General features: G+C 34.8%; 1 protein-coding gene across 1 annotated transcript in view; it reads left to right on the plus strand.

The window, feature by feature from the left end:
- LOC136042485 (galactose-3-O-sulfotransferase 2-like) overlaps positions 1-14521 on the plus strand; it is a 52585-nt gene extending 38064 nt beyond the window's left edge. The window contains exon 3 of the mRNA XM_065727454.1: positions 14284-14521. Within this exon, the coding sequence (XP_065583526.1) occupies positions 14284-14401 (118 nt within the window). The 3' untranslated portion in view covers positions 14402-14521. The remainder of the gene's footprint in view (positions 1-14283) is intronic.
- Positions 14522-16543: the final 2022 nt, after the last annotated feature.

The raw sequence follows: 16543 nt of genomic DNA on the forward strand, positions 1-16543 counted from the left end.
CGGGTGAAACTCCTTTAGCAAGATTTTTCTGTACAAAGCAAAGGATAGGATTGTAAAAAAGTTCATCTTCGCACCAATTACCAATTCCTATTTTCTCTGGATTGAAGGTTCACTTGCGAGAGAAGTAAAGGAAGCGTTGGAGGCTGCTTACCTTGTCCCCGCAATTTAAGGGACAAGCCCGGCAGGTACCAGGGCTGTTGCAAACAGCTCTCCCCCACCCTTCTGCTTACTTTTCTCCTCTCACCTTTATCGTAACGCAATCGTCTATAATATCGGAAATTATAATTATTTCCACAACTGCTAAATCCTTACCTATATCATATATAGGTCATGAAAATATCGATAAGAGAAATCACTGTTCCCAAGGGAATTTTCACTCAAGTCTGAAAATAATCCGCCTATTTATAATTATTTGGACACTGAATTAATTATTATGAAAATATTGGCCATATGTCAGGTAGAGACGATAATCCTTTACCAAATATTAGCGATAGGTTCAATCCAAAAATAGGTCCTCACACCTTAAGCTCTGAATCAATACATTATGGCAGAGTTTCATGCGGAAAACGTGTATCTTGGGAAACCACACAATTCAACTAAACTATTTTTATCCAAAACTCGAATACAAAAAGCACATATTGTAAATAACTCAGCCATTGGCTATTCTTCAGACGATTCGTTTTCTTCTCCCACTTCTTCATCTTCATCAGTCTCAAGAAGGACCTCTTTCACACCCATAAAGGTTTCAAACTTTCGCATTCATAATGGAATGGCTGTGGGATCACCTTCTTCTTGCTAAGGTCCACAAAGTTTCTCCTTTTCACTTCCAAAATAGGGATTTCCTTAGCGTAAGCTGCTTTTAGCACTTGCTTCTTATGGCCAAATTCAGTTTACCTTTCATCTATTTTTGTGAAGCCAATGTGAAACTTTACAACTAACGACTTTCTTGTGAACTTATCCACCTCAGTTTACTCCATGGAATTTTACGTTTGTTTGTATTCCACATGGTAGATGGGATGATGGTGTCTTGAGCTGCCTTTCAGTCTACGAAGTCTTTGAACGTCAGTACCTCGACAATATAGGGAGCTTGATTTTTCCTTGCAGTTTGGAGCAGACATCCATTGACTTGGCACGTACACTGTGATTCCTCTTACATTGTTTTCAATCGTACAATGCAAGCTGTCTACAATCATTAGCGAATAACCCGAACTAAGGAAATTCAGCTCAATTATCTGTATGCTTTTACACTGCTGAAGAGTTGAAAAGAGCATCGCAAGCATTTGTCGGTTTCTGTTTTTACCACCGCAGCAGTCACAGGACAGGCATACTGTCTTGAAAGTACCTCTACTATTAACTTCTCTAACCAACCGCGAAAGAAAAATTCCTATTTCTTTTGCCCCTCAGCTTCCATTCTTTTGCTCTTTGAAGAAGCAATATCCACTCTTAATCACATTCTCGTAATCTGTAAAATTGTAGCAAGCATATTTTCAGAAGAATCCAATCAACATTCCTTCTCCTTGTTGTGTGCTAAGCACTTTTTATAGTCCAAAGCACGTATCAACTTGAGAATGGTCAGCTTCAGCACGTTGGCGGGTGGTTTCCGTATAGTGTTTGGTTGCCTTTTACTCTAGTATGTGGTTCGTGAAAGCCAGTATTTCACTTTCTGTCATATTCTGATTAGATTGCACCGTTTCACAGAGTACACACTTATCCTTTCTCGACTTTTGGATGGGCTTTTTAATTTTTTGCAGTGTTTGGTGTACACCCTGAACAGGTTTGACTTATTTTTGAAGTTTTGAGGCAGATACCTCTTGGTTGTAGAAATATGGCAGTAATGAGATTCGACACCAGGTAAATCTTTTATCCACTTTCTTGCATGCTTATAGAGATCCCTGGGTATCTTAATGGGAGGGTTTTATTTCTGATCCTTTCTTCTAGAAATCCCTTATCATTGTTCTTAGCTACATTTCTGACAGCAAATTTTCAAAGATTAAGAATTCCACAAAAGAATTCCAGATAAACTTTCGTCTTGTTTCCATTGTCAAGATGCATAAAGTACCTAACAGTGATATTACTTCTTGTTTCTGCTTTTAGAGTTTGCTCTAAAACAGTATCACAACGAGAGTGGGTGCACAACTAATCTTTCTGTCTGATTGCACTGTCAATCCCCCAATAGGACACACAGATTTTATTTCTTTGTTCATCTGCGAAAGTTTTGCAAAACTTACACCTTGATTTGTCTGAAAAACAAGGGTTTGGCCTCATTTATCTTGCTTTAGTTTTTCCTCCACCTTTTCTTGGCGTTCTTTCATATCCTTTTCCTAAGGTTCTCGATATTTTTCTTTCCTTGCTTTTATTTGCACGTTTTTTTCAGTGGAAGACCTCCCTCACTTTCTTAAGCAGATTCAGACACTTGGCCTGGAAGAGGAGCTTCTTCCTCGTTTGAGGTTGCCTCTCTGGATTCTTGTAGCCCAGTTGTATCTGCTTCCTTACTTTCTGAGTCAAAGGCTTCATTTTAGGTACCTTCACCACTCGAAGGACTAGCTTCAGGCATTTCTAAAACTGTTCACTGAGATAAGTCCTTCGAAACGGACTGAACAGTATTGGGTTTTGGTTCAGAGTTCTTTAGTACGAGTTTAGGCGGCTCAGCTTCGTCGTCGTTACTTGGAATATAGTCGTATCATGAAGAATTGTGGCTTAAATTCTCGGACTTGCAATCAGTCAACATCGGCGTGTTCACCTCCACTTTGGTCAAACGGGGCTTCTTTCTTTTTGACGTCGTGGCCGCTGAAGAAAAAATATAACTTACAATCGAATAAAAGTAAACAAAACATAAATATAACATGCTACCCAACGACTTTTGTCATTAAGGGATTCAAATTTCTCTGAACACGAACTCTGTGAGAGACAAAATGTCCCATTTCTAGCAGGAAACGTAATACAAGTCTATACTATGAACCTAGAATTTTATTCTTGACTGAACTGTCAAATATACAAGGGTTATAGTATGACCCTTTTTCCTAATCAACACGCTTGCCCACAAATGTGTTAATTAACGTTAGTAATTCAGTAGGAACAATAATATTACATATATAATTATATAAATATATGATATATATATATGTATAATAAATCTTACATATGATTGTGTTATTGTTGTTTCATTGCTAACGACTCTTTTCTCCTTGAGGCAACTTATGTCATGTGGAGAAAGCTGCGAGATACGTATGATTCGGAGGCAACCAAAATACGGACCGTTCGACGCAAAATCTATCGGCGAGTAAAACTGTGTCAAAGAGTGGAAAGCAAAAATTTTACCAGATACGTGGTTTCCACTTGACACTGACGATATGAGTTATTGATGGCACATACTGTGGCACCGTGGGCTAGTCAGTGTGGCACTTATTCCCCTAGGTACAACACTTGTTGTACCCAGGCATGTCATACCTGTGGTAAGCCCACAATGCGAATCAGTAAAGACAGAACTCATAAAATCCTTGGCACATAAGAGTTGACCATGGCACTGTGGGCAAAGCTCTTTACACTCGTTACCAGCATTGTTCTCAATGAGCTTACGCTAGTGGCCTTGGGGATGACCCTGGTAGCCCATTAGATTACGGTTACTGTTGATAAAATTTTCCAAGAGAGACCATGGACAGCGATACTGCTCACTAGTACCATCAGATCTGGCTCTGGTAGCACTGCATCACATACACTGGAGGAGTTAGAGCAATAAAAATGATGTATACAAATAATTAAAAAATAAGTATAAAGATAGGTCTTTGATGGAGAAATATGTATTATTGTATGACGGATGATGGTCTGTTTAGGTGCTTATAGCACTTGAAATTGGACTTCATGACAAGGAATGCATTTTCAAAGTTTAACATAGTTGCAATGACATGCGCGGGTGTTTGTGTATGTTTCTAAGTTTTAATTAGTATTAAAACAACAATTGAAATAGAAAACAAAATCTTTGTGAATAAAGTTGATTAAAGTGTTTTGGAGGGTCTGGTTGAGTGTTTTAGGGTTCTGTGAGCAAAAACCTACCTAATATTTATACACAAGTTGAAATAAAACTTGAAAAATTAGTTGCTGCAATTAAAGGGTAAAGAGAAAGTGTGTATATCAGTGTTTGTGTCTCTTTATAAGATGATTTTTTAATGTTATTTAAAATTTGCATTGAAATAAAATAGATACCTTGGGAGATCTAAAAAGTTAAGGGGGGGGGGGTGATAATGGTTAAATACATTAGGTATTTTGAAATATTTAGGTGTTATTAGTAGTCGTTAGTATTTGTTAATGTTGTTAGTTGTTGTTATTATTAGGTGCTATATGTTAGGTATATTTAGTTATTATTTGTACTTTAAATTATTCTTCAAACAAAAAATGAATATATTGAATTGTTTTCAGAGGGGATATGAGCAAATTGTATTTACAAATATCGATCATCGTTGGGATAGCATTAATAAGCTTGTGTAGAATTAATAAGTATATCTCTTGCAGAAATAAGCTGGCACAGACAAGTGTTGTGTATCAAACAGTTCGTGGTAACGAACTGTAAGTAGGGAGTGACACGGCTCAATAGTAACCGGAACTTTAAAAAACAGAATTTTTATACCAATAGATACATCAAAATAATCGAATTTTTATGCTGAATTTAGATATAGAAGTTTCATAAGCTTTAGCCACGACTATTCAAAGTAAAGAGCCTGAAAAAATATGCTTTATTTTCAGAAAGGGGAAAACATCCCCTAAGAGTAATAGATTCTTAATGAAAAATCACACCATCAGATTCAGCGTGTCAGAGAACTCTATTGTAGAGGTTTCAAGCTCCTCTCTACGTAAATGTGAAATTTTATAATTTTCGCCAGAAGAAAAATTGTAAGTTATGAATTCTGTCAATTGTTTACATATAATATTGGTTACTGGGAATTATACAGAGGTTTTCAGGGGTAGGAAGAATTTTTCTGATAGGGGAGATTTGGTTACTTGGTAGGATCTTTTTATGGAAGAAATTTTAGTGAGGGAAGATAATTTCCGTGAAGGGGGTGCCGTATACCCCTGCATTGTTTAAAAAACGATCTGAAATTAAAAAAAATAAGTTTTTTCAACTGAAAGTAAGGAGTAACATTAAATCTTAAAACGAACAGAAAATATGACGTATATGTGGGGGTTTGTCTCCTCGTCAATACCTCACTGTCTATGCTAAAGTATTTTTAATAATTTAAAAAGACCTATTATTCTAATTAAAAGACCTTTGTGATAGAGGGGCCATTGTTAAAAAATTTTAACAAAAATCAAACTTTAGCGTGAAGAGAAAGGTATCGGCAAGGGGGTGACCCCGTCAAATTACGTGCATTAGGAGTTTCACCTCCTCGTCAATACCTTACTCTTTGCGGTAAAGTTTGAATTTTGTAAGATAGATTTTTTGTGAGCAATAATTTGTTTGTATTATTTTTCAGCCAATTTTAACATTTAATTTTACCTTAGGCAGCTTTATAACTATAATTTCTATGTGATAATAAACAAAAGATTTCGTATGTGTTTGGTTTATGGTCCTTAATAAATAAAAAAAAACTCCAACTGAAAGTAAGGAATAACATCAAAATTTTATTGTTTTAAAAAGTAGAGTCGTGAGGAAGACTCAAATTTTAGCTTAAAGAGATGTTGAGGAGGGGACAGCCCCTTTCATATACGGAATAATTTCTGTTCGTCTTAAGTTTTAATGTCGCTCCTTACTTTGAGTTAAATAAAACTTTTTATTTTATTTAATCAGTTAAAAAATTTGTTCTTTCTTTAATTCCTAAAGAGCGGGGTGTTGAGGAGGGGACAACCCTTTTCATATAAGGAATGATTTCTTCTAATTTTAAGATTTAATGTCGCTCCTTACTTTCAGTATTTTTTTTTTGTTTAATCAAAGAAAGATTATTTGTAACCTGAGAAATGTTTTCAAGGTGGAAATAGTTTCCAACAAAAATTTATTTAATTTTATATATATTCAAATATTAGAAACTTGGAAACAGTCTTTTAATAAGAGTTTAAATGATTTGACAATGGAATAGTATAAATTTTAGCTGATATCTGCTTTGTAGCTGACGCTATTTACGCTATAGTTTTTTACTTTTTTAAAAAGTAGGGTTAAGAGAAAGAGTAAAGCTTTAGCGTAAAGAGCGGAGCGTTGATAAAGAAGCAGCCCCTTTCATACACGAAGTAATACCTGCTCGTTTTAAGTTTTAATGTGCTCGTTACTTTCTGTTAAAAAACCTGTATTTTTTTATTTAATAAGGTACAAAACTGAGGACTAAAGGGGTTTGATGACTAACATATTTCCTTATTATAAACCCAAAAGTGAAAATTTGTTTGCCACATCCTCTTCCCTTCCTGAAAGCGCACTTTTTTTTCTCTTAAAACATTTCTGCAGCATCTTAGCATAAAAATCATCATCATATTTTGTAATTTTCTACCTACAGAGGCCAGGGTAATATCCTTATAGTCACCACACTCAATTTTTTCTAACCTCATACAAAATATGGTCAAGTGTAGGACTCGATCCCAAGACCTGTGTATCAATTAAAATTTGAATATACTTAAAAAATTGGCAATGAATAATGGTGAACAGTCCTTTTCAATAATACTTCAAAGGACTATCAGCTGTATGAAAATGAGTAATGTAGTTTTTATGGATTGAAATTATGTGAGACTTTTGATTTTTTACATAACTAAAGCCATCGCAACCTCTACAATATATCAATATAAAATATATCAAACCACTTCATATAAATAGAAAAAGATAAATATTACAATTTAAAATTGCTGAAAACTAAGTTCCTAGCAGTATTTGCGATCCCAATAAAATTTTAATGGCGAGCCTGATGATAACCTGCCTTGCTTTTTCCGCCTCTTTGCTGGTAATATAAGAATGATTAATTTCTACTCCTCCCTATCTCTTTCAAGGTTTATCTGAAGCCTCAAGAAAATTAAGCAATTTGTCTATTAAACGATATTTTGTAGGAATTTACCCTATTCCCACCAAAAACTAAATCCCCTCATTATCGCTAATTTGCAATTAAAGATCACCAAAAGCAACCTAATTTAATTACAAATAAAGCAAATAAACTTGGCTGAACCCATTATTGCCACCGTGTGACATTACTTCTTTTGTGATTGGAAGGCCTAGTTTCTGAGGCCTAGCGATCCCAATAAAATTTTAATGGCGAGCCTGACGATAACCTGCCTTGCTTTTTCCACCTCTTTGCTGGTAGATATAGGAATGATTAATTTTTACTCCTCCCTACCTCTTTCAAGGTTTATCTGAAGCCTCAGGAAAATTAAGCAGTTTGTCTATTAAACGATATTTTGTAGGAATCTACCCTATTCCCACCAAAAACTGAATCCCCTCATTATCGCTAATTTGCAATTAAAGATCACCAAACGTAACCTAATTTCATTACAAATAAAGCAAATAAACTTGGCTGAACCCAGTACTGCCACCGTGTGACATTACTTCTTTTGTAAATTGAAGGCCTAGTTTCTGATGCTATTGAATCAATTAACTTCTCAGGATTTTAAATTTCGTTTTCGTTTTAAAGTTGTATTTTGGTACACTAAGTCACCAAAACTGTAACCTAGCCCTCACTGCTATTTCGGCATTGCCTCTTCCCTCACTAGAAAACCTTATCCCTGTACCCTTGGGAGGCAGGATCTATGCGAGCTGTTATTTAAAACCCTATTAAAAGCTATTTCTGAGTGCTTCCAATGAAAATAAAACGTTTCTTTGAACCAAGACAACGCATATTCAAGCCACCGTGTCAATAAGTGGCTAGCCCTCATTAGCAAGCAATTCCAGAGGGGGACAGTTGCTTTTAGAGATAAATTATACACATTTTTTTATTTATGTTGCCATTACTTTGTGACAATTCCCAACCCGTGTCACACTATGGATGGCACACTGCGCCCTTAACCCCCTTTTCTCGAAGTAACTGTGCCTTGGACATCTGGACCAAAAAGCCATTCTATTATTATTATTATTCGTTAAATACTTTCTGGTGGAAATGTTTTGAAATATTTTTGGTTCACGTGTTTCCTAACTATTATCTCTGAACCGTGAAACTATCCAGCAATTTTTGGTTGACTAGATACATCTGTCCGCAACAATATATTAATTTATATCATGCTACTATCAAAATCACACTGAAATAGAGCTGAACTATTACACTTTATGCACCAAATGGCTCTATTTTTGTTTTAGAAAAAAATATGTTTCCCAGAATCATCAACAAAACACACTAAGAGAATTTGAATATACTCGATGCTGGTGTGCAATATGAATAAAAGTGGTCTAAAGTCATTAATAAGAAGGTATTACATACTATGGTGGATAGAAATCGATTCGTGGGGGGGATGCATGCAAATAAACTTGGCCTAAGTTTAGAAGCACAGTATGAAAAGATGGTTTTGAAGTCAATCAAAGAAGGCCCTTTCGTAACGCAAGATGATAAGAAGTTGAACTTCTACAATGATTCTTTTCCTCATGAAATTAATTTTGTTCATGTTGCGTGTTTATTTTTGTTCCCAGAACTTGTCTAGTAATAATTTTGTTCATGAAACTTGTTGTATCTTTATTTTTCTCTTTGTGAAACTCATGCATTGATTTTCTCACCTCATGAAACTAATTTTGTTTAGAGAACTTGTTGCGTACTGATTTTTGTTCATGCAACTTGTCTTGTGCTTTTTATTGTTCATTCAACTTATGGCATCTTGATTTTTCTCTGTTTGAAGGTTGTACATTGATTTTTCACCTCGTGACACTGTTTTTGCTCATGGAATTTGTTACGTGCTGATTTTTTGTTCCTGGAACTTGTTGTGTGCTGTTTTTTTGTTCGTGGAACTTTTTATATGTTGAGTTTTCTCTTCGTGAAACTTCTACATTGATTTGTTCTCCTTGCGAAACTGATTTTATCCTAGGAACCTTTCGCATGCTGATTTTTGTTTTTAGAACTTGTTGTGTGCTGATTTCTGGTCGTGAAAATTAGTTGCATGTTAGTTTTTCTCTTCGTGAAACTTGTGTATTAATTTTTTCGCCTCGGTGACGTAAAGCCCTATAATTCCCCCTAGAGTACATGAGAGTTTGGAAAATTGTTATTGTTGCAACCCAATTTTGGAATTGTGAAAAAATATTCTTTCTTGAAGTGTTTGTTACATTAGCCAAAAAGTATGGTAAAATAAGTAGCTTTTAGGGACAGACCACTTCGTAACTTAAGGAAAATTCGTGTCTTATTTCACCAGAATTTTTTATTACTAATTGAAAATATAACCCATGTATTTTAATATATGTCCCACAAATTTCATGAGAGGACAACATCTTATCAAGATGAAAAGAATTCTGGATAATGTGAAATTGCAAACTCATGATATCTTTATTTAAAGGGAGGTAAAACGACTCATTACAGCAGAATATATACGTGAGGACAGAAGGCTTTTTGGGGAAACAAGATTTAGCATTGAAAGGATTTTGAAGTCAGTCTAGATTAGGAATTGAATCCAGGCTTATGCTTTTGTCTGAATGCCTAACCTACTTAAGTGTTTTGATAAGACAGTTTGTGTGGAAGAACCGAAATAATGTTATTGTTTGTTATTTCGTCTTTGTTTATGACTCCACATACAAGGTAATATTCTCGTGACTTCTAGGAGCTCTCTAAGGGAACTCTAAGCCATAAAAGTAACACAGTAAGACCCATCCATCTCTAATATGATTTTCTTGTCGAACATACTGAATGTTATCTATGGTCCATCACTACACAAATTATCCACTCACTTAACCCCTACAATATTCCCCTCCTATAAAAAAAAACACCTTGAAATATTCTCCTTCCCCCAAATTCCCCCTCGTAATACCTCATAAGACTGATTTGGTTCTTGGAAATTTTTCATTGGAAGAATTCCCTATTCTTCTTCATGTTTTAGATGTTTGTGATTGAAAGGCAGTGTGATCTTCGTCACTATTTACATTCTGAACTCATCTTAATTGTTGGAGACAGAAAAATCACAAATTAGTACTTCTTTAAGTTGGTGTATGGCTAAATCACTAGAAGTTGCTTTGTATAATTTCCATAATCCGTATGCTATATTTGACGGATATTCTAAATCCTATGGGCAGTGCCTTTTAATTTCAACAATATTCTAAATCCTATGGGCATTGCCTTTTAATTTCAACAATAATCTAAATCCTATCGTCAGCGAACTTTAATTTCAACAATTGTAAATCCTGTGAGCAATGCGTTTTAACCTTTATAATGGTCCTTAGATGGTGCTACTACCAAATACCTAATAATATGTATTGGTCACCAATCGCACCAAATGGCAATTTTGTTTCTGAAATAAAGTGACCGAATGTGAAAGGGGTCACTAGGGAAAATATTCTCTCTAAGATTGGGGTAAATAGTACTTATCTTATATCTTCTCAAACAGAGGTCTCAATTCATTACTGTCTCCTCAAACTGGCAGTACATATTTTCAAAACAGCAGCATTGTTTTAGTCTATTTAAGGTTTTGACAGCTCCTCTGTGGGCCCCTAAAATAAATCTAACGCATAAAATGGATTACTCCATTAACTAGTTTTTTGTAAAATGATCTTAAACTGACGTCTTTGTTTTCTTTTGTCGGAATCATCCACAGCATATAATGAGCCATCCAAGGGAAACAAATGGAGACCCCCTAACATTATTACTAAAAAAAAAGTCCCTTCCTTTTCCAAAGTTCGAATACTGGTTCTAAGCTCTCCCAACATATCAAAACCTTGGAAATATTTTGGTAGTCTGAAATTCAACTTCTTGGGGTCTAGATCCCAGTGTGGAGGATCTATCCCAATTTGCCCAAGAAATTTCCCAATGAGTACTATACGCAGCAGATCCCACTCCTAGAGCCTGTTTCAATCAGGACCAAGCTTCAATCCCCAGTAAAACTATCCCACCTTCGTGTCCACACGTGTTTCAACTGATCGTAGTATGACTGTCCTCGTCCAGTTTGTGAATGGTAGATCCAGAGGCCAGACGTCTATCCCTGATAGGTCTATTCCCCGTCATAGACGTTTGATCCCCTTTAGTGGCCTTAGTACTGAGTTCACCCCTATCCCATGTTCTTTAGTCCTGGGAATGCTTACACCAGCTACAATTGACTCACATCCCTTAAAAGGCCTAGCCAACGTAGTCTGGCCTGAGTGTTTATCCATACCTCCCTTGATGTTTTCACCTTTTTTATATACACTTTGGGGAGCATTTAAGCTTAAGGGGATATTTTCAAATTTAATTATTTCATTTACTGCTATTCCAATCTCTGGACCCTCTATTTGGAAATTTTCAATTTATCTTTTCTTATACAAAAAAATGGAACTTTATTTCCTAATAGTGGTAATTACTCCACTTTATACTCGTGAAAATTAATAGACCAGTTTTGATAAGAAATACGATTAGCACCTGCTTCCAAAATACCTAGCGCACTGGCACTAAAGAAACCTTAAGCTACAGACGAAAACTCATAATAAAAAGTGCCAAAAAAAGCTAGACAAGTAAACCCTGTTAACATTTTTACTCAAGTCAAAACTGTTTCAAACTTAAACGTCACTGCCAGGCCAGATTAAAACCACTGGAAAGGTGAACATAAACCTTCTTGGAAGAGAAAGAGGATTAAATTTAATTTTTTTTTTATAAAACTGTTTTTCCTCCCCCACGTAAACGGAAGTTGTGACGAAATTCAGTGCCAATGTCACCAGTTATAAGGTTACCCACCTTCTAAGACCAGAGAATGAGTCTGGTTGTTGCCTTAAGTAGACTTTGGGTGACTTGGAGTACTTAATTCTCTTCCTTAACAAATCGATAGGAATCTACAAAATCATTTATCCGAAGCTCATAGAAGAACAATAAATTAATTAGGTAGCGTAATTGACTGAGGGGATTTAGTTCTTTCGAACAAAAAATTCAGTGACAAATCGTTCTTTTTGAGAAATTTGATAAGAGCAATAAGAGGAGAAAATGCTGTATTCGGTGTCATTGAATAAATGTTTCCCAAAGGTTCTCGTCTGAATTAAATGATGTGGTATAGTATGCGCTACAGTTCCAATTGAGCTAAAAACTCGTGATAACCAAAATTAATTAGACACAGATTTATTAGTTCAACTTGGAACAAGATATTTACCAATTATTTCTCTTAGCAAGAATAAGGGGTCCTTGGACGTTAAGGAAACTTTAACTTCAACAAGGAAGACCTTTGACTGAATATTCTAAGACCGAGGAAAGAACTTAAAATTGTTAACCTGACTAGTAATACTCCCCTCTCCCCTAACCTCTCTGTATGGGCATAAAGGCTAGATTAGTTGTATAAACAGCAGAGAAACGATTGGGGAGATAAGAGAACACGCTGTAAGGAGACATAAATCTCGTCAGGATTCAAACTCTATCGTATAAACGCGAGAGAACTAATCCAGGAGGTGAACAAAACTAAAGTCGAGAAAAATCCAACTTCTGGGCGGATACCTCATGTAAACACTGAGCTTAAGCTCCAAGAAACAATAGGCTGAAAAGGGGCCTCTTCACATCAACCAATCGCACTGTCGCTTGTTGTGAGCTACCCTACGTAAACATCTGGTTATTCTAAGTTAATTCTCACTCCTACACAATTAGCAGTAGTTTTAGGAAAGGGACAAATCTTAGGATTAATCAATCTTCAGATTGAGTTATCCTTCATTAATGTCGGTTTTAGACTGACCCAGCCTCAACTAGTTAAAAGTGATAGAAGAAAATAAGAAAACCTACAACTAATTCATGTAAAACCTAACAAAGACCTTGAGTTATTTAAACGGTAATCATAGTTTTCTGCTGTAATTAGAATATACTTTAATGAAATACCTTAGTATAAAAGAATAAATACAAAGGCTTCACTAAATTATCCGAGAGACTCTATGCTCTAATAAGCCAAATATGTAAGCCCCCCAAAAAGGAAAAATACACCTCTGACTAGTTAGTGCTAAAAAGGGAACTCAAAGGAGTTAACTGACAACTGAATTCAAAATAGAAATAGGATATCTTGGTTTAAACAAAGTGACAAAAAGGTTTTCTTTTATTATTTTAATTTTACATTTAAATAAATTGAGACAAGCAGGCGGTTGCCATTATTAGTTTAAAAAGGATACTTGCCAAAGTTCCTCTCTTTTCTCCTCTGATCTCCGCACAAGACAGGCCCAATCTTCTCATTATTTCTGTGTTTTATTTGTTTAGTTTTTAACTGTAATTTGTCTAGGAACCAGTTTTAAACCGTCCCTAGAGATTGGCTAAAAAAAATTAGCTGATCTCTAGCTTTTTATTTATAAGTGTTTTTTCCTGTATTTTTGGGCATTGCTTCTAAGAACTTGTAATGTTGTAAAATCCTACGATTTTCACTTTAGTCATTTACGAAAGTGGTCTGAATTTGGTCTTCAACCATTTATTATTGTTCAAATGTTTTAATAGTTGCTATTCTCCGAAATGAGGAGATGTCAAAATATTACACGATTTGACAATATGTTAAGGCCGATATAAAAACTGAAAGTATATTCTGGTTAGGCTGAATTGAAATAGCCTGTTTATATTTGATTTAGTGGACTAATGGGGATTTCAACCTTTACCCAAAAATTGAGTTACGATAAAGAAGTAAATTTGTTATGCATAATAATAAGGTATTTTTACACTATAGTAAATAGAAGTACAAAAAAAAAGAAAAACATGACTATAATGTCACCGTTTGTTAAGAAAATCAGAAATTTTAAATAGTGAAACTTCTCTGCAGACAATTAAACATCCTTACATCCGTGCGGGATCACGAGAGGTTGAAATAGCTTTTTAATGACCAAAAATTGTTATAGTTTTCCTTGATTTTGCAATATATATATTTATATAGAGACCAAGCATAAATAAATCTGGAGTGATTGTCAAGTAATTTTAATAATCAGTTTTACTAGTTTCGTTTTTAAATCCTTAGTTGAATCATTAATAGATAGCCACAGTAATACAGTGATTAAATTTCCTTTTTAATAAACTATAATTTATCTACAAATTTCCCAAGTTTCATGCCTCAAAACGATCTATTTTGCCTTCAATTGTAAATATGTGTTATATATACATAAGAATATCACATATATTTTTTACTTGCATTCACTCTAGTATGTGAGTATTTACCTAAAACATATAATTATGCAAAAGCTTTCTTACATAAGATTTATGCTATATTTTCTGAATCTTTTTTTCTTTTCAGATCTAACTTACTTTGCAACCATTTCTTCATGTACTGGTATGCAGCTCCTGGAAGAAGGATTCGCCAGCATTCAGAAGTAAAAAGGATTTTTCAGATAGAGAATTTTTCAGAGAAATAAAAGTAGTTAACTCTGACTGTTTTTCTCACTTATGAGAGAAATTGCTAATTTTTTCTTAATGTCTTAGAAACAAATACACTTGTAGAAGAATAGTATTATTAAAAATTTTCTATTAAAGTACTTTTAGAACAAAAGGCTATATTTGCCCTATACAATAAAGAGTTTTGTTGAAAAGCTTTAAAAGGCTATTGATAAACATAAGACTCGCAACTACATTTTGCTACTATCGAAAACATTGGAGAGATACCAGATCACTTACCCTCTTTATGCAAAGTACAATTTGTCTTCTTTTTCAGTTTTAACACTGCTCATTAATTTCACAAGAAAGTTAATTAAGAAAATGTGAATTAATAAAGAAAAATTTTTTTTATCGAATGAGCTCCCTTCAAAGTTCTTATATAATCTCCTTCCATACCTAGTGACCTAAGTAGAATTAAATATTGACGACATAACACTCTCTAAATATGCAGTAAAATAGTACAGCCTGTGATATAATCTTTGGATTAAGACAAAATTTTTAGTTGAGACATTTGGGGAACTGGACTGGAGAGCTATTTGTCGTCCCATCGCTGTGACTGCTAAAAAAGGGCACTATAACTTCTGATTTCCAATCGAAGGACCCTTCTAAAGTTTATACGACCCTCCCTTTCATATAAAGTGCCTCTGGGAAAAAATGTAGCCTTATGATCTTGGTGTTGGTAAGGGGAAGCACGCTGCCATCGGATCAGTTTTGACTTTTAAAAAGAGGATTAAAACTTTCCATTTTTAATCATTTGAGTGCCCTCTGAAGGTTATATCATAACCCTTTCCATAAAAGCTTTAAATGCCCCCGATGCATAAGTTACAGCCAATCCTCTGATATTTTGCGGGGAGGGGTTATGGTGACCCAGAAGTATTTCAAACAAAGTGGATATCTCAAAATTTTAATCGGATGCATTTGGGGAAAAGAAGATGGTTTGGGTATATGCCCTCGATCACTTTGGACTCTTAAAAAGGGCACTAGAAATTCTAATTTACAATCGAGTGAGCCCACTCCGAAGTTTATACTACCATCCCTCCAATAAAAACCCTTTTTGATCTTGGGCCATAATTTAAAACACTTGCCCCTGGTTCTTGTGAGGTCTGTTATACCTGGAGTCTTTGTTCTACGATATTTGGTCTTAATTGAACAAACCAGTTGTATTAAAAATTCAAAGAGACGTATTTTGGTAAAAGAAGTTTGCTTGGGGGAGGAGCTAGATGCCATCAGATCACTTTTGACTCTTAAAAAGGGAACTAGAACTTTCAATTTCTAATCAAGTGAGTCCCATCCGAGGTTTATAAGATCACTTATTTCATAAAAATTGTATGTTCCCCCGGGGCATAAGCTACAACCCATTTTTTCGGGCTGCTAGGGGGGGGGGGATTTTAGTCAACCCCGAAGTTTTTTTTATCTGATCGTTAGACTATTTCAAACTTGACATAAATACATTCTTACATCAATACATGACGTATGAAAATCAAGAAAGGAAAGGATATAATATATGAAAAATAAAATCAATTAGGTCAGAAAACGAAGATTTTGTCAACCAGTGGCAAAATATGAAGACGAAAAACAGGCAAATATTTCGACAAGGACCACTACCAAGTCATCGTCGGTGCTCATAAGAAAAATCTAAACTTTCGAAGTGAACCTAACAAGAGGAGAAAAGATACTGAATCAAAAACTAGCCAGAAGTATATGAACAGAAAATTCACCAGTTGGATTGGACAAGTATTCTTTGCCTCGCAAAGACTTTGCCTGTTTTCAACTTCGATTTACATTAGACATGCGGATACATTGTCTTAAATTAGACTGGGCAAAAATATTGAATGAGTCTTTTGATATTAAGTTGTTATAAATTGGACTTAAGGAAATATCTCCTGTGTTTTTATTTCTAGCTAAATTTCTGTTTACATATTTTTTTTTGTCTCAATTGCCTCTTAAAACTATTGCGGTAGTCAACTTAAAGTAGATGTTAAAGTCTCCCCTCACATAAAAGTAAATGTTCAGGATTTTTTAAGATATGGGGAGCTAAAGCAATATCAAAGTTACCTTTTTCAAATTCAGATCTTTTACACATGTCTATTGAAATTTTGTGTTCATGCAATCATTCTCCCAGT

Source organism: Artemia franciscana, unplaced genomic scaffold, assembly GCF_032884065.1.
Source record: "Artemia franciscana unplaced genomic scaffold, ASM3288406v1 Scaffold_1362, whole genome shotgun sequence".
In the NCBI taxonomy this organism is placed as follows: domain Eukaryota; kingdom Metazoa; phylum Arthropoda; class Branchiopoda; order Anostraca; family Artemiidae; genus Artemia; species Artemia franciscana.